Here is a 19,310-nt window from a genome sequence, read left to right as displayed (position 1 = left end):
TCCAGAAGAGATTTAAGTTAAGTGCCATGACAGAGACACGGGCGATCACGTTTAAATGACTGCAACATTCAAATAGCTTTCAGGCTTCAGATATTGTTGTTGGAATCTAAACTCTGTATTAAACATGAGGTAGTAAGTACTGTGACCACATGCAGTGAAAGGCTGAGGACTTCTGTCTTAAGTGACCGTTGTGGAACTTCTGAGCTTTAATGTTTTAAGTTTAATTTCTGTGACTTTGCTCTTACATTTCATCTATGTTACAAAAATATATTTAGCATTGATAACATTTCTCAGATAAATTTGAACACTTGAAAAAAATTGAAAACATGCAGAAATTGATGGTTTCAGAACTACTGAGAAGTTTCTCGCACAGGAGCTGTGCAGGCTTTCTGTCTGCAACCCCCTGTCTAATGTAGACATCAGGTTTGGTAAGGAGAGATGTAAGGTATGTTAAAACAGTATGTGGATCCAATCTGGATCATCATCTGTAGTACTACAACGTGTCATCTCAGCAGAAAGAAGGTGCAAATGTTTTTGAAAGACTAATGTGTGGCTCTGATGCCTTGCTCAAACATATTTCTAAGAGCACAGAAAATAGGCAGCTGGTGGGAAAACAGCGGCAAAATAGTCATGAAACACCTGTCTCATAGCCATGAAGAGACATGAAAGGCTCAAGGTGTGATCTATGGGGAAAGGCAGTCCTTTCAGTGATTTTCCTTTTTTCTGCCCTCATACCCCACTTTTTTTTTTGCCTAGCCATAAACTGGAGCCCATTCCTTTCTCACCATTCTTTCCTATATTTCTCTTGACCCTTCCTTTCATGTGCCAGGAGAGGTCCACAGTCATTTAGCTACTGATGCCTTCTTATTTTAAAGGTGGTCAGATTTGATTGAGTAGTTACCTGGTGGTTTAAATCTTTCATTATCAGTTTATTAGAATGTTTTAATTAGAGAGTTCTGGGTCTGCGTGCATTTTATTTTAAATAACCTCAGTCACTGAGTGAAGTGTTGGAAATATCATGAATTTTTAAGTTAAGCATCACACTACACTAACTTGAGCTGGGTAGTCCACCCTAAATAACAAGCCTTATTGTAGAGTTGCTGCTGTGAGTGATTTTAGAGATAGCCGACTTTCAGTGCTAAATAATTTACATCTATGGGTAACATACAATCTGTGAAGCACCATTTGTGAACCATCTGGACAAAGAGGCTAGCTATCTGTAAAACATTACACACTAGCAAGAAGGAAAGAGTATTTGCCATGCTTTCACACCAGAATCACAGTGAAGTTTCCCAGGACTGCGTGTCATTTTAAACTATTGAAAAACAAAGTTATTTTTGGAAGAAGGGGTAAGAGGCTGTGGAATGTGTGCCTAATCCTTTAAAAATATAGTTCTCTGGAGTTTCAAGTGAAAAGTTATTATTTCCTGATCTCTCATGTGGAATAAATCCAGTCTATCTCCATTCTCATCCTTTCTTTTTATTGCCTTCAGATCCAAACTGTCACCAAGAAAGTGCTGGTGCCACCACCCATTGAAGAGCCACCTAATGTTACTGACTCTGCTTTTGCTCTGATGAATGAGACAGTGCGTGAAGCATCACCAGAAGCCCAGCTAGTCATTAAGAAGGGACTCGAATTTAAGGATGGCATGAATGTCCTGGGTAGGAAAACTTGCCTGTCAAATATCTACATCATGTGCCTGATGCAGTTTCTGGCTGTGACTGGGTAGTCAGTGTTGTCTGATCTGCTTCTCAGTGCAAATTCAATCTCAACAAATAGTTATCTTCTTACCTACTGGCTTCCCTTTGGTCTCTGAGATGAAAACCAAACGGTCTTGGTAGAAGTACAACGATATCACAGAATCAGGTGAATTATTCTGGAATGGCAGCTTTACGGGAATTATTTGGAGTACAGTGGGAAACTATGTAGGAGGTATCCAGAATATCCTTTCATCATAGAGGTAGCCCATCTAGACTAATAGCAATTCATATTGGCAAAACAGTATGGAGGAGGGCTTCAAGAGGCAGTGCTTTACCCACCCTCTGATGAATTTGAACTCAGTTGTTTCTAATAGGTTTCTTGGGCAAGCTGAACTAGATTTTGGCTTGAGGCACAGCCTGAAGTGAGAGGTGGGGTGTGCACCGCACCACCCAAGAAAAATCCCAGAGAGGCTTGACACATCTCTGAGTCACAACTCCCTCTCTCTTTCATCTTGGCTGCTGACCTTTACCAGCTGCACATTATGAACAACTGCCATCATGCCATCTTGTCTGTACAAGCCAACATATGGGGGTGGTACAAAGGTTTTGCCTATCTCCCACTCCTTCCTGAAGCACCTGTTCAAGCTGAGGCAAAGACATGAAGGAACAAAGAGTTGCCACACCACTCTTAATTTCTCTTCTGCGCTTAGACTCAGTTTTACCAGCCCAGAAAGAAGTGATCCTTCTTCACCTTCTTTGTGAATGTGGGTGAAACTGGTCTCAAATTAGCCCTCAATTTGTAGTGCTAATCAGCACAACCATGCTTAAAGACTCATGTGCTCTGGAGCAGCATGTTTACAGGGTGAAGGTCCGCACCTGTGTTTATAGGTACTGCCCTCACAGTGAGACAGCATATGGCAGTACTTAAACCACTGCTTTATCCCACCACTAGGCTTTCACTTTTTAGTGGCAAATGGCCCCTTACAGACTCCGTACAGCTGATAAGCAGTTCCTACTAAGCCAAGGATTGCTGTGCCTGCAGACCACCACCATGTATTGGTGAATTGGCTGGCAGAGGCTGATTTACTTAGACAGGGGACATGATATCAATAAACTGACCTGAGGACATTTTTTTCCTCTCTGGGAGACGGCCTGCTTAAGAAGAGCTGGACCTACTATTCCTCTGCATCACTAGACAGAAGAGCTGCTTTCTTTCAAAAGGAGCGGATTGGAATTTTGCACCAAAATTGCATTTCTGATGCAAGAGATGAAGTACATTTAGTGTGAAATTTGTGCTGTGCTGATCCCATCATAGATAAGAAAATAGCTAGAAGGCTGAGTAAAATTCCTACAGGAAGGAAATGAATGCTGTTAAAACTATAGTTTAGGTGGGATATTTACTGTAGTGTTTTGACTGATGACTCTCAAATGTTGCAGAGTCATTTGTTGTTCATTTTTTCATATATATAAAGTGAACACACTGAGGAATTGCCATCCAGGTTGCATAAACTATGCAAACCAGGCAAATTCCTGCAAGTGTTAGCCAACCTGACTTCTCTGAATAATGCAGCAGCTAGCCTGGAATTAATAGAATGAAACCACCTACAAACATTTTCTGATGTGCAGTCTAAATTCCAGCAAGTTACTTGGTCTTTGACTGAAAAGCTTTTCATTATTTCTCCATGATCTGCAGCACACGTACATGCATGTCAGTGCTCTCTTTAAGTGACTCAGCAAAGATAGGTTGGTGCTAGATAGTGATCTTCTATGCAAGAGAATGGATACTTACATACCACAAAAGGTTTATTACTAAACCTAATGAGAAGATATGAGACAAAATATCTTTTCCCAGCATAGTAGTAGCTGAAATCCATCCTTTAGAATTTTTTTTATCCTTATCGGTTTCTCTTTAGGAATTTCCCATGAATTCACACATTTGTTAAATACTGAGTTTGTATCATGATTGAAAATTTACCCTCAAGTGATGCGTTAACTTTCAAACCACCTATCAGTATCACCCAATAACCCCTCTCTCAGGACATTGAAAATTGCTGGAAAGCAAGGGTTAGCTTTAGAGAGACAGCTTCAAAGGAACACAAGACAGGTGCACTGATAGTTTAATGCTCCATGCTTTCTCACCTTAGTCATCTAAATTTAGGGAGCCCATTTTTACTTGTATTGAATCTATGATTAGATATCTTCTCTCGCTGAAACCATCAGCAGTGATCTGTTTAATGTGAATGTAATGGTTAAGCTTGAAGTACAATACAAACCTTCTCCTCCCACCCCCACCTTCTTAACTAGGCTACTCCTGACCTGCAAAAAGCACGTTCTGGGGTTGCTACTAGTATTACAAGACTGACTGGTCTGCAGGTTGAATCTGCCAAGGGTTTTTAAAAAAAAATAATGTTAAATATGCTCTTGGTCTCTAGTGACTATTTCAGCAACAAAAAACAGTAATGGTGTAGTGCTGTGTTGCCTCCCCTATTTGCTGGGGGCATGAGGTTTCTTACAATTGTATAGCACTGGAAAGATTGTGGTGATCAAATCAATTCAGAAAAAAAGAAAAATTTTATAGTTGACCTGTGAAGTTAGAGTGTGGTAAAGTACTAGAGTACTAAAGGATATCCTGCAGAATAGAATCATGAAAGTTGAGGGTGAGTTCATGTTGAAAAGACCTGAGAGATGTATAGCACACTATAGTCACTCTCTGAAATGTGGATTAGCAGGTAGCACAAAGACACTGACTAGATGCAAGACCTTGCTAAAACCTTTGTTTTTACTTGGTTTTAAAACTTTTTCCTCAATAGGTTTAATAGGATTCTTTATTGCTTTTGGCATTGCTATGGGGAAAATGGGAGAACAAGCCAAGATGATGGTGGATTTCTTCAATATCCTGAATGAGATCGTAATGAAGTTAGTAACTATGATTATGTGGTAAGTTCAAAGTCCTAACTTCTGAAACAAAATAGGTAAATAAATAAAAATCTATCAAAACTCTATTATAGCATACAGTAAACATAATTTGTTAGTAAACAGTATAATGAAATAATTTGGTTTTTAAAGACTTACCAGTTAAGTTAGAACCAGAACAGCATTATTTCTGTATGCTGAGTATTATTTAGGAATGATTTTGTAATATTTCTGAAATTGACAAGCTTTGTACTTTTTTTAGTAAAATCCAAAACATGAAGGTACCAGCAAAGACCTTCAAATGCCACATTTATTATTGACACTCATTATATAGGAAGGCATCTAAGCATACAAGAATAATACCTTATGTTAAGAACCTCCATGTCTTCCTGGGAGGTTACAGAGCAATCAGAGTAATCCCAGAGTATTATCTATAAGGTATAATTACAAAGAGGCCTAAAGACATACTTCATTTGTTGTCTTCTGTAATGAAAATACTTCACCATCAAATAAAATTCCAGTGGTCTTCAGTGATGCATAGTTCCTCCCCCATAATTTCAGCAGAATTTGAGTTTTGGAACACCACAGCAGTGGAAAGATGCCTGTCCTGTTTTTGAAGTACACCCAATAGTAATAACGGGGCTTGGCTTGCCTTCAAGGGAATGACTTACTCTGTGAAGACTAAGCTCTTGTTTATATTTCTGGAAGGTTACTTGCTCTTTTGTTTTTTTGGTGATTGTTCTGAGGGCTTCCCCCAGAACAGTTGGCATGCAGTGACAAACCTGGACATATCACATAAAACCCGTTTTTCAGACCATGAAAGTACACTGCTACTTTTAGCATCTGTAACACTATAATGGGATGGAAGGTACCACAATAGTAGCAGGGTGGCAAAGCCTATGGCTACAGCAAATGAGAATGAGCCCAAATACAGCAGCCACGGATGCAGAAATGAAGGAAAAGAACTGCTTACCTTTGGAAGGCCTCAGGAAAGCAGAAAGCTCCAGCAAAATACCCTTACCTCCTCTGCCAATCCTTAAATGAGGTCTGGAAAAGGGTGGATCCCGACTCCACCCCTTCCGGTCACTCAGGTGCATTGCATGCACCTGAGCTCCCCTGGGTTGGCCCTGCCTTCCCACCAGGTGCTCAATCATTGCTTCAGACCCTGACTTAGCATTTCCACTACAACATTGTACTACTACATTTGGTATCTCCACAGTCTTTCAAAAGAAGAAATACTTTCTCCTAATACAGTATGTATACAAGGGCTGATCTGAAACTAATACCACCTATTTTATAATGGACCATGACATAAGTGGCAGATGTTGGTGGTATGGCAGGAAAGGTTGAACCTTCCCCTAAATATTCTATTAAACTTTGTTGCTGTGTGACAGACGACAGCAGAGGGACAGTCTGACAAAATGGTGTCTGATATGGGAGTGCGCGTTAAGCAAATTGTTGGATTACAAACAGGGGAATATGTGCGGAGCTGAATATCAGCTTCAGTGCATTGGAAATGATGGTGACAAAACTGAAATATCACAGTTTGTGCCAAATGAATCTCATGAATGCTCAAAAAGGAACAGAAAGTATACTGTATGCAAGTTTGTCAGAACCTATTGAAACAATATGATGCTGAAGATGACAGTTTTCTGGATTGTATCATTTACCGGTGATGAGATGTACATGGTGTCACCATCACGAGCCAGAGTCACAATGGCAGTCCATGGAGTGGTGATGTGTGAATTCCCTTATAAAAGAAAATGTTCAAAACACAGCCCTCAGCAGGTAAAATTGGGTGCATTGTTTTTTGGGATAGGAAAGGAGTGATACTTCTGGATTTCCTGGAACACGGACAAACCATCAACTCTGACTACAACATCACAGTGCTGACTAGGCTGAAGGCTTGATCTTCCAGAGTCAAGCCAGAGATGAAGACAACCTTTCTCTGGCAATAAAATAACACCAGGCCCCATACCAGTTTGAAGACCATGGAGTACATTGGCCTTGCGATCTTGACTGTTCTACTACACACCAAGTTGTCCAGATTTGGTGCCTTCTGACTTTCATCTATTCACTCTGATGAAGGATGAACTGTGTGGGCAACATTTTCTCAGCAATAACACCATCACACTATCACAGCAGCTGTGAAACTGGGTCCCCTCCTCTGGTGCAGATTTTTTAAGCGTGGCATTCAGGGCTCTTGTTCATTGCTGGCAAAAATGCAAAGATAATGGTGGTGACTATGCTGAAAAAAAGCATTTCGTAGCTGATAATTTTCTCTATCAAACAATGCTATTGAGCTCTATGTAGCTGTTGTAGTTTCCATGGAAGTAAATAGGAAGCATTACTTTTGGAATGACGTATATATCATAGCTCATTGCTACCCATGATTCATGCGTGTCTCTGGAAATTAGAGTCACAGGACTGCAGTATGGCTCTTCCCTGAGGCTTTAGATGGACAAAGTTTGTCAAAAAGGGAGAAGAGTGCCTGAAGCATGAATATTCAACATCATCAATGTTTGAAAGGAAAACTTAAGCAAGAGACATGTAGACAGGAACAGTGATGTAGAAATGAGGTGAACAAAGCAACTTGAAGCAATGACTTTTTCTTCCTGTTATGCTTCTGCTTTTCTTTTAGGGGATCTTGCCACATAAAAAGTTGTTTTTATTCACAAAGCCCTCCTGCTTTCAGTAGTTACGGTAACTTGCTGATCTTGACTATGCATGGAGAGAGACAGTAACTATACTCAAATAACACTCCAAGGGCTAGAATTTACTCTTATTTCACTTAGCACCAGTTGGTACACCCAGGACATAATACCTTATTTAAGTTATGAAGTTTCCATTTTAGTCAGTATTGCAATGGCAGGAAGCCATTCAAGTTTCAAGAAATTGACTGCAAATATTTGTTTCTTTCTACTGATCTGCTTTTTATTCCTATTTTCTTGACAAAGAGATTGGTTTTGGGAGTTCTACTTGTTCACTTCTGTCTAGAATTGTTAAAGAATTGCTGTGGCTAGAAGCAGCATTTTTTCATATGTGTGTGTCTTTATAAAGACAACTGTATTTCAGAATTGCATTCTGTTTGGCTTGTGATCTCCCTGCACAGAGCCCTGGGCACGTGGCAACTCCAGTAGTTAGCAAAGGCTCTCGGGAGCATGCCATTTAGCTGAAACAAATAATACAACTTCCTGAAACTAGATGAACAATGAATTGTAAAAGTTAAATATTAAAAACAACTACTACATCACTGTACAATCCTGTGTAATGTTATCATATCCTCAAAGGATGTCATTCCAGGATCAAAGACTTTTCGGGAAATGCATATTCCATTCAATAGAATGGAATGAAATGAATTAGATGTGGAATTTGCTGGAGATGGCTAGTGTTTTCAGAAGAGGTGTGAAAACAAGCCACTGTATTTCTGTCACTTCCTGATCTGCATCTCAGTGTCAAGCCTGAGAAGCTCCTAGTCGTTTCTAGCCTGTATTCTGTTAAGGACACACTTTATGACTTCATGCTGCAAAGATCAGTTCTGTCTATGTTTGTTCTCTTTCCCCAGGTATTCCCCTTTGGGCATTGCTTGTCTCATCTGCGGAAAAATCATTGCAATCAAGGACCTTGAAGTAGTTGCTAGACAACTTGGCATGTACATGGTAACTGTGATTGTGGGCCTTGTCATCCATGGAGGGATCTTCCTGCCTCTGCTTTACTTTGTGATAACGAGGAAAAGCCCCTTTTCATTCCTTGCTGGGATTTTCCAGGCGTGGATCACAGCGCTAGGCACAGCTTCCAGGTACACTTGAGAAATAACAGCTTTACTTATTTTTAGTGGATTATAGGATGCTGCTTTAAGGTCATACATCTGCTGTTCTGACCTTCATTTTATGCCACTGAATAAAACTTTTTTAAAAAATCCAGCCTTCTTGGAAGAAGTGGGTTACAACACAAACTGGGGATTTTTACAGAGATTGTGCAGCCCACTGAGGAGAGTTGGGAGACACTCTTTTAGTTTTCTTTTCTCACATAGGCCAAATGACTTGTATGCATTGTTACCTCTGTCCTTGTTTCATCAGTTGGGAAACTGATTATACTATTTACTTGCCTTTTAAAAGCGTGTTAAGGCTAGTCTCATTGCCCTGAGGGAAAAAATAGTCCAAGGCTTCAGGAGAGAAATGAAAGAAATGGATAAAAGTCTCAGATGGCTACCAGCTGCTTCTTGTATTGAGTTATAATGGTAGTAGAGATCTGCGGAGATGCCATAGGATTTCTGTATATCTGCTGATCTCAGTGAAGATTTCAGTGCATCCAAGCCCCTTTCCTTCTCTTCTGTGGAGGACACACGAGAGATTCTGGGAGCTCACAACATATTAGGCTTGAACAGAATCTGGTTCCCAAGCAGTGACAATGAGTTACTATAATGCCCTCATTTTATTCTTTCATCCAATTTGACTGAGCAAGGTGACTCCAAGTTAAAAAAAAAAAAAAGCAAAACAAAACACAAAAAACTGAATATATTAGACTCCTATGCATTGTTAATGCAGAGAATAAACTCTGCTTATGGACTTACCTCAGTATTATGTTTTGAATTACTGGCCAGACAGCTATGGACCAGTTCATAGCTCCACAGACAGATGACCATGTTACAACAGTCACCATTATTCAAGTCTAACCTGGTACCACTGGAAGCTTGGAAGCTGCTCCATACATGTGTAGTCCATACACAGAGACCTAATAAGGCTCTCGGTTTGGTTGGGCTGAGGAACCATGGAAGGAGACTATTTACTGCGCTCTTTTAATAAAGAAACTTTGCTTCTGTGGTCTGCTAACGTGTCCTTGCTCACGGTGACAGAACTGGAGAGGGAAGATATTTATCTAATCTCTACCTGTTGAGCCAGCCAGGGTATGTTATGACATTGTTAACCTATGGCTGATACACACTTTGTGCTGGTGATCTGTTCTGTGAAAGTAAAGGTAAGGTGGCATTTGTATTTCAGAAAAAAAGTTATTGGACTCAGTTTTAATGTGTGTTAGTGAACTACGTTCTGTTCTGTTCCTCTTTTAATAAGATATGGGAGTGCCTTTACTGTAAAAGGCAAAGTGATGATGAAACTGACTTCAAAAGTGAAGTGCAAATATTGGTTAATGAGTCACCATAATTTCATCCGTCTGCTATAAATATAACCTCTACAGTAACATATGGAAGAGCAATACTTTGTTTTTAGAAAGTATGAATTATCTCTAATTTGGCTAAAAACAGAGAATATAAAACATTTGATCAACTTCAATTAAAATAAATTGTAAATGCAAGTATATATTTGTGAAGACTCTAGGAAACAAATGATTGGTACTATGTATGCATGGCTTGCTGGCATCTATTAAAAACATCTGTTAGAAAAATCAATAGCAAAATCAATAGCATCTCTGTAGTAATGGATAAATTTAAGTGTTGGAGAGACTCTGAAATTACAAGGCACCAGAAACAATACACTGTAAGTATTCTTCTGAGAAAATGTGATGGGTCTTTACTCCTTTATAAGCAAACTAGTATTTTTGTAGGGGCAATGACACCAGCATCAGTGATACGTGATAGTGAAGGCCTTTGAGAAATTCTGCCAACTCAGTTGAAGAAAAGCAAACAAACCACTGCAGATGTTCTTCAGCTGCTTCTGTATGAGACACCAATAAAACACATTTCTCAAGGTCAGGTTTGTTTTCAGAATGGCTTTTCAGGCAGCAACCAACTTCATTTAGTGGTGAACTTGACCTCAGAGATAATACGGAAAAGTGAGGAAACAAAACATGCTCCTGTGTGGGTTTCATACTTGTTGCAGCAAGTCCTTTGCCTGAGGCATGCAGACGTGCTAGGAAAGTGAAGCAAAAGATATTTGCATATACAGGGAAGGAGTATGTTCTGTTTTCAAGAGTATTTTTTAGATGAAGATGTTTTATTTTGAACAAGTGAATAGAATAGCCTTACTGATTCCCACAGAGCCAAGACACTGCGGATCAGTGCAAGGTGCCCCCTTCCAGCTGTCTTTCACATCTCTTCTTAAACTCCGACCATGTTTGATATTCTTTCCTGCCTTCCACTGTCTGGGAGCTGCATGTGTTTTTGTATGTATTTGCCTACTTTTTTTTTTCCTTAATTCAATAATGCAGCACTGATTTCTCCCTTCAAAGTAAATTTATAATCAAATAAATTTGGATTTTTCCCTTCGCTTGTAATTCTGTTAATCAGAAAATACTAGGAACTGGCCTCTTTAAGCAAAGTGCAAGAAATAATTCATATATGAGTCTGAAAGCTTCATCTGCAATCTCTCAAGCTCTTGTCTTTCCTGAAGTCAAGTTCATGCCTTGGCCTCAGTCCCATCTCCAGCTAAATGTATATTTAAATGAAACAACGGCCAAAACTTGATTCAGAGCTGAAAGCAGAAGCAGAAAGTAAACAAAGAGCAGAATTTCTGACTTTGCTTCCTCATATATATATTATATTAAAATGACATCTTCTTTACTTATTTGCTTTCTCTCCTTCAGTGCTGGAACATTACCTGTCACATTCCGCTGTCTTGAGGAAAATCTAGGCATTGATAAGCGTGTAACGAGGTTTGTTCTTCCTGTTGGAGCAACTATTAACATGGATGGAACTGCCCTTTATGAAGCTGTGGCTGCCATTTTCATAGCACAGATGAACGGAATTGAGCTGGATGGAGGCCAGATAGTTACTGTGAGGTCAGTTCAAAATTACTGCAAGATTTGTTTCTACAGACAGTAAAAGGTGAAGCTTTCACCTGTCTGTCTTCTCAGTGGCTGTGAGATTCACTGTGAAACCCACAGATTTCTAGTAATGGTATGCAAAAGAATGGCATATATGTAGATCCTGGCTTTCTAGTGACATTAATCTTTAATCTTTTGCAGCCTCAGTGCATTCTAGTGGTGTTTGTACAGTATTGCTGTTAAAGATGCTCTGTGAAAACTGCATTTTTTTTTGTTCAGTGCAGTGCCTTTTAGTATAGAGGAATGCCTCAAGTGATACATGGGGCATTAACTTTCTAGAACGTATAAGTTTATATATATATTGGAAGAGAAAAATACTCCTAAACATTTATCTATGTCTTTGGGGTTTTTGTTTGTTTGTTTGTTTGTTTCTGTGAACAACAACAAAAGAATGGACTCAGTGTAAAAAAATCTTGAGGGCGAGATTGCCTGCAGCACGATCTAGGTACTCTCGGACTTTTTCTCTCTAACCCACAGAATGCTATTCTTCTGATATCAGCTTTTCATATTAAGGACTATCTCTGGAAGAACAAAGGAAAGTACCCATTCAAAATGGGTAAAAGTGATTCAGGATGGTTTACTGTAATGGAGTTTTAAGACCCATTAGATACGGTGACTAATAAGAAACAAAGGCAAAGTTATGACTGCTGCAGCTTTAGTTAATTTACAGTGGAAAACTTGATGAAGACACCAGGCGTAACATTTTGAGTAGTTAAAATGCAAACCACAAATGAAGGCTGCCAAGTATGCCTTCTTCCTGTAGTTTTCACCCACCCACCCTTCTTTTATTAAGCCCTTTTAACATGTAAGAAGTTTCTGCATAAGGATATATAATTCTGTGTTCCTTACCCAGCTGTATTAGCAGCAGTTTTTCCATTTCTTTACCTCCTGCCCAAGCCCCTAAAATAGTAAAAACAAGGTTTCTAAAACATTCAGTGCTGCTTCTAATGAAGACAAATGATAAATTCAGGTCTAGCCTGATAAATGAGAACAGTAATTTCAGAGATACCACTTCTAAAAACCAAATTACAATCAGGGCAATTAAAGCCAGCTAAGCCCAAATCTGAGTTACACCTCCTCCCTCCTCTGAGGAACTGGCTCTAGCTCTGTCTGCTCGCACCAGTTAAGGCTGTGTTCGTCAGCTATGACTCACGTTTGATTAAGCAGTAGGCAACTTGGGACTACGTAGGAAAACTGTTAGTTCTCTTCACACAACAGAACATTTCTGCTCCAATGTTACAAGAGCCTATCCTATAAGACCCCTATCCTTCCAGCTGCCAGTACTAATGAATGGGAAGTTACTAGCTTTTTCCCGCCAAACCAAGGATGTGATACTGGGGATATTCAGATAACTGGGATGTAAATTCACAATGACCTTATTAGTCTTTGCTTAGTCACAGTTACTTCATATTGATCGTGCAGATTATATCATCTTTGGGAGAGTGTGAACTCAGAAATGGTGGCTAAGCCAGACTGTTCAGAACTGAACAGTGTCAGCTTCTTTCCCGTACAACCCTGTGCGTACTGCTATGAGAAGGCCAGCAAAGAGCCTCTCCTGGCAGAGCTTGGAAACGCTCTCTCACCAACTCAGGATGGCTATGCCTGAGGAGATGACACCACATGCAGAGCCTGATGGCAGTGTGAAGCATCCTGCCTGCTGGAATCTGTCTGCGGGTTTGGAAGGCCAAGCTGCACTCTAACCCAGACACCTGATAAACACACTATGGTCTGGACTGTCCGAGTCAAACCCAGCCGTCTGGCAGGTCTAGATCAGGCTGGCATCCTCATAGATTAGTTCAACAACTAAGAGCCAAAGATTTTCCCCCAGAGACCTTCTTCTCCTACTTCTGTGTTGGGAGCACTTTCAGATTTGTTGGCTACACCCACAAAATTGCAACCATGTTATTTAAGTCTGTGTTCAATCTTAAAAATACATATAATTCTCTTTTTTTTTTTTCTTCATTTCCCTTTTTTTTCTTCTTTTTTCCCCCTTTTTTTCTTTCTTTGGTCCTTCTTCTTTTTTCCTCTTTTTCTCTTTTTTTTCAATTCTTTTTTTCTCCTTTTCCTTCCCCTCGTCCCCTTTTTTTCTTCCTTTAGGTGGTTCTCTGACAAATTTATTTTACATTCTACATAGTATTGTCCAATTATGCTATTTGTTACAGTCTGTTTTGTGTTTTTACAGAGTTCAGTATTTGAAGCACTGATATGCAACTTATTGGCCTTCATCAGAAAACAAAAGAGGCTAAGGCAAATACAATTTTGGATTTATGAACCTATCAGAAAAATTTTGCATTTTTATCTAGAGTACTTTGTATCTAGGCTTGGTACATCACTGTCTTGCACTGTGGAAGTTTTGGATACCAAGATTTCTGTTCTCCTATACCTGATAATAACCACTTTCTCTCAATCATTACCTCAAAATTCACTCTTTAGGTACCATGAATAAATATAAATGAACCATCTAAGAATAATACCTCCCTACTGATGACACGAGCAAGCAACAAAATTCATATTCCTCTTCCTGCTACTTCCATTTGATTTTGTTTTTGCAGTTTGACTGCCACTCTTGCAAGTGTTGGAGCTGCCAGTATTCCCAGCGCTGGACTCGTCACTATGCTTCTCATCCTGACTGCAGTGGGTCTCCCTACCCAGGACATCAGTTTGCTTGTTGCTGTTGACTGGCTATTGTAAGTTGTGCTGACTTCACTGCTCAATGCAGAAAAAGAATGAAGGGAATGCTTGCTTTTCTGTAGTGCTTTTCAGTTGTTGATCCTAGAGAACTCCAAAAATCTCCTGCCAGTTGAAGCAAAAGAGAAAATAGGTGCAGACCATTTGATGAGAAAGGAAACACTGAAAGCAGCTTCTCAGGTGGTAGAAATTGTTACAGAGCTAATAAAGTCCATTTCTGTGAGCAAAGGATCTTCTTGTATGAGCGTGGGCCCAAGGATCATGCATTTTTGTCTTCTTAATAATGCTTCCCTATCACAGATAGCAGCACAGCATATTATGATCAACAGCCATCTCTCCCCTGGCATACTTGTACGTAGTAAAGACGTATGTTACTATTGTTCCAGGAGATGTAAGTATTCTATACCATTTGTGCATTTCCTCCTATGCTTGCAGTCTCAGCTGCTCATTTGTGAAACTTTCAGTCCCAGTTACACTACTAAAACTATGCAAGAAGCAGCAGCAGTGTTGAGAATGTTAAGCTAAACCAGAAAATTATTTTCTTGTAATTATCTCTTAGCTTACTGAGAAGAACTCAAGGTCTTTGTCAATTCTTTGACATTTCTTCTATAGTGTATCTGTTATTACCTGTCTTTTCACTATGAGTTGTGAAGAATGGTGTACAACTCTGGATTCTGTTTCAAGGAAAAATGAAAGAATTACAGCTTGGCAAAGCAGAGGAAAAAATTACTTACATATTTTTTGTATAACTGAATATCATGATATCATGACTCAGAATGTCAAAGTAGGGCAGGGTTCAGTAGTCAGAGTGCAGCTGGCATAGAGAAAAATGTGATATTCTGTGGGTTTTAATATATTTCTGAGGTCATGATTGAAAACAGGAAAGTGTTGTAGACATCTGCATCTGGAAAGAAGGAAGCAAAGGGAGGTGCATACTCATTTTAAATCTGTTTTTACTGGCTCTCAAAGTGGGGCAAATAGGTAGGTTTCTGCAGCTGGTAGGAGGATGTGCAAAAGAAGCCTATGGTTTGTTTGTTTTTTAGGGAAATGTCATTTAAAAATATTCCTGTGGACTGAGAAGCTCTGCCCACACTAGCAAACCTCAGAGCCATTAGTTACCAGCAGTTATGATCCAGCAGTACGTGTTGCTTTTCAGGCTTAGGTATCGTTACCTCTGGCTTACCCAGCACTGCTTAGAGAAGTAAAAGCATCTTGCTGCGGAGATGTAGAAGTGTTGAATGTAAGTATAGGAAGCAAGACTGAGAGAAAGTAATTCAGAAAGAAACATTTTATGGTATCTTTCCAAAATAAATGCCAATCAGAAGAACCTTCCAGCACAAAACTTTGGTTTTGGATCCTTCTGGCCTAACAATCACTTGTGCAACTTCAGAGTGGCTCAGAAGTGAAAGACAGAGGAAAAAGGGAAAGGAGACATAAAATGAGATGAAAAGCTGTAGTGTCCTGACACTACTGCTGTGAAGTTATGGCAAAGTTTGCTGGTGAAGGTACTGTGCTAATTAGCATACGGCAAGGGCTAACAGCTTTGTTTTACATCTTCCAGTGGTTGTGTCAAGGTCTAAAGAGATATGAAAAATAATGTTGTTTACGTTGGAGATGATAAAGAAAGGCACGCAAGCCAACTTTTGAGCAGTCTGTTGGGCACAGCACACACAAACCCTATCTAAGAATATCTGAAACAAAACGTCATAAAAACATATTTTCTTTACTTACGAACATTGCCTTCTTCCATTTCTTTAGATCATGAAATAAAACTACAGCAGTATTTATAACAGAATGTAGAAGAGAAAGTTAAGAAAATCTTTGAGGCATTATGAAAGCCACTTTTCTGAAACAAGTAGAAATATTTTGGAATAGTTCCATTTATAGCAGTTGAATTCCAGTTAATGAAAGCTTTGCAGAAATGGCCTACTCTATGAATTTTTCAGTATTCCTGATGAAAGGAGCTATCAATTGATTTTACAATACTGCCATCATCTGAAACTGCAGTCCTACCAAAACCAACCTTGCAAGATTTGGTCATCGTGCAACTGACTTTTGACTGGCTTTAAGCTTGGCAGTTTTTCCTTCAAATGGGAGCCAAAAGGTTCCTGTATCGATTTTTTCTCATGTCTCTCCAATATCTAAAGATTAGGTTGCTAAACCTTTCCTCCTCCCACACATACATACAAAGTGAGCTCTTTCACCAGGCAAGTTTCCCAAGATTTCACAACTCTCACAGTTTTCTCAGTTTGAAACTAAGCACAACGCAGCAGTGACATTTAATAGGACAGCAATTATATGCCAACAGCTGCAATGAAGCAAGCTTCTTTTGCTCCAGCTAAAAGCTGGCTTCTTTCCAAATGTGAGACTGACAAGCTTAACAAATATCATGGCACAACCTCAAATACAGTGATATTTTGCAGTGAGGAAAGAAGAATTAGAAAAAATGGTTTGGGCAGCCAATCCAGTATTTTACGCATCTACCTTTGTTCAGTAACTCAGAAAAAGACTGCTTGAGTTCTGACTTTGCTCCATAGTTTAGATCCAAATTCAGAACATTCAGACCTATTCTATATCTGGGTGTTATGAGTAGGGAATCAAATGAATTGAATTAAACTGAAAAACACAGGAGCTCTTTTCTACAACAGCTAAGAAATAATTGCCTAAATGCTAAACATATCACCAACTCTCTGTATTAGCAGGTGTGCTAAGATTTTAATGTTTCTAAAATATAGTGAGGTTGATATACAAGGTTTTCAAACTTTCAGAGAGCAGGAGAACCTTTTTTTTTTGCACATTAGCATACTATATATGTGCTATTACATTAATAACAAGAGGGCCTGCCTAATTCAGTTCCTCTTCTTTCTGATCTATATTAGCAAGCTTCCAGTTCATATTTATGCTGGTTCATGGAAATTAGGCATTAATCCTTATCAGGTTTTTCAGAATTACATCGCAGCAATATCAAAGCACACTCTTACCAGATGCTGAGTTGGCTTTTGAGAGAGAGAACTTTGTCTTTCCTTTCCATTATTCCTCTCAGGGTCTGTTAAGAAGAACACAGAAGTAGTTATGTTGGGCAGGTGACTAGACTGCAACTTTCCTATATTAATTTTGTTTTCAAAGTTCCAAAAGCTGGAATTATTTTGTTGGTTATTTTAAACAAAAGAGTAAACTCAGTCTTACTTCTTCTTGGGTGTTCTCTGACCCCAGGGAAGTCAGAAGCACTTTGCTGTTCATTTCTGACAGCTATGACTTTGCCTGTTTGTTTGTCAGAAAGTTTCTGGTCTACATCAGCTCACTTAGTATAGTAATGCTCTGTAAGAGCATGCAGTTTGTATTACAGAATCTCTTGGCTAGTAACATGTGAATATGGGCTGACACATCTGCTCAAATGACCCATTCAGAAATTGAATCATGCCTCAGTTATATTTGTGTATTCTCTTCTCATTTTTTGGCAACGCTTATATTATCTCTCCCTTGTCTGGCGTCTTTCAAAATCTCATGCTACTCATAGAAATAAAAATGAAGCAGAGGTTCTTGGAGCACTGTATGGGAGGGTTCAGTATATTTGATGGTCTTAATTCAAAGTAACTCTTTAGAAAGTCAGTTTTTCCTATTCTGTCACTCTGACAAGGTTTGAAACGGTTTTCACAGGCATGGGGTGAGATCTGTAAAGCATTTGCATTCATGTGAGGCAAAACTGGAAGGATGTTGTTGGTTTATCTGTTTGAGGGGGGATTATTAGACTTCTTATTTGATGGAAGAAAAAAAACTGGGGGGAACTTCTTCAGGTCAGATATAACACCAGAACTGTTAGCTCTTCACATCTAGGTGGCAGGTGTAAATGATTTCAAAACGTGCAGTGCATCCTATCTGCAGTAGAAAAGACAGCAGGAGTGCTCAGTCCTGCAGCTCTCTGTAAGAACATCTCCCTTTTTTGGGAGGTTTTGGGCAGAAGTCTGAAATGAGGGAAGATCCACAGCCATGACCTCACATCTGACAGTCATGCTGTCAATAGGAGACAGGAGAAAGGCATCCTGTCTGGGAAGTGCCAACGAACATGCTTCTTTGTATTGGAGCACGTGGGCCTCCGCTGGCACCCTGTGCAGTGAGGGGCACTTGCTACTGAGGTGCTGTCACAGGCTCATCATTTTGTGGGCTGTGACCTGTATTTGGCTGGCTCATCCACTGTGTGCTGCCATACGGTAGTGTGGGCGGGCATGCTGCCATCTGACAGATGACCATCTGTAAAGATGGTGCCAGCAGAGGAGCTGTGATGGCCTGAGCCATCTTATGAAGATATTTCAGGTATTTCATCCCAGCAATTTTCTCACTAAGAATAAGAGGAGAGGCTGTTTGTTAATCCATTCCAGCAATCACACACTTCATCAGATCCAAAATCCTTTTCTCTGACTGTGTTAAGTACCCTGATAAATTCAGATTAAACAGAGGGCAATGATGTGAGTCTGGCACCCTGACACTGAAACCTTCAGCTGCAGAAGTAGGCGCCAGGGAGATCTCAGCAAAGCACAGCTCTGCAGTTTGGCTGTGTCCTTGTGCAAACTCTTTGCCAAAACCCATGAGAATGAGCAGCTGGGCCATGGGAGTTAGCACATCCTTCCTGCCTGAACACGTCCTCTGGAAAGGCAAGTTTTTTCAATTTCACTTGAAAGTTACCATCTTTCTATTCTAAAGATGCCATAAATCTTCTGAAATAAGTGCAATAACTGCAACATTAACAGGGCTTTCAGGCCTGACTTTTTCTTCCTTTCATGCCATTCAGCCTCTTCCTTTTGCTTCTTTTATAGGGACCGGATGAGAACATCAGTCAATGTAGTGGGGGATTCTTTTGGTGCTGGCATCGTCTACCACCTTTCCAAGGCGGAACTTGACAGCATTGATTCTCATCATAAAGAGCACGAAGACATTGAAATGACCAAGACTCAGTCTATCTATGACGACATGAAAAATCATAGGGAAAACAACTCAAACCAGTGTGTTTTTGCAGCTCACAACTCAGTCATAGTAGATGAGTGCAAGGTACCTTTCACATTTATGGATATTGAGACATGTATATAGCAGTGCATGCTTTGTTTTATTTTATTTTTTAACCTGCATGTATTCTTGAAATTGTTCCGCAAATAACAATGTGACAACAAGCTCCATGAACCCCAGAATGAGTTTGAGCAGTTCAAAAGATGATTTTTGCACTCTTCTTAAAAGTTG

The 19,310-nt window shown here is 39.6% G+C and overlaps 1 protein-coding gene across 2 annotated transcripts in view; it reads left to right on the top strand.

Annotated features, from left to right (window-relative positions):
• Nucleotides 1-19,310, top strand: part of SLC1A2 (solute carrier family 1 member 2) — an 84,907-nt gene that overhangs the window by 53,720 nt on the left and 11,877 nt on the right. For both annotated transcript variants that reach the window (XM_010711251.2, XM_010711252.3), the window contains exons 5-10: nucleotides 1,493-1,661; nucleotides 4,511-4,637; nucleotides 8,179-8,412; nucleotides 11,154-11,348; nucleotides 13,946-14,080; nucleotides 18,893-19,124. In XM_010711251.2, the coding sequence (XP_010709553.1) occupies nucleotides 1,493-1,661; nucleotides 4,511-4,637; nucleotides 8,179-8,412; nucleotides 11,154-11,348; nucleotides 13,946-14,080; nucleotides 18,893-19,124 (1,092 nt within the window). The remainder of the gene's footprint in view (nucleotides 1-1,492; nucleotides 1,662-4,510; nucleotides 4,638-8,178; nucleotides 8,413-11,153; nucleotides 11,349-13,945; nucleotides 14,081-18,892; nucleotides 19,125-19,310) is intronic.

The sequence above is a fragment of the Meleagris gallopavo genome, chromosome 5 (genome assembly GCF_000146605.3).
Source record: "Meleagris gallopavo isolate NT-WF06-2002-E0010 breed Aviagen turkey brand Nicholas breeding stock chromosome 5, Turkey_5.1, whole genome shotgun sequence".
NCBI classification, from domain to species: domain Eukaryota; kingdom Metazoa; phylum Chordata; class Aves; order Galliformes; family Phasianidae; genus Meleagris; species Meleagris gallopavo.
This window is presented reverse-complemented; position numbering and strand designations above follow the sequence as displayed.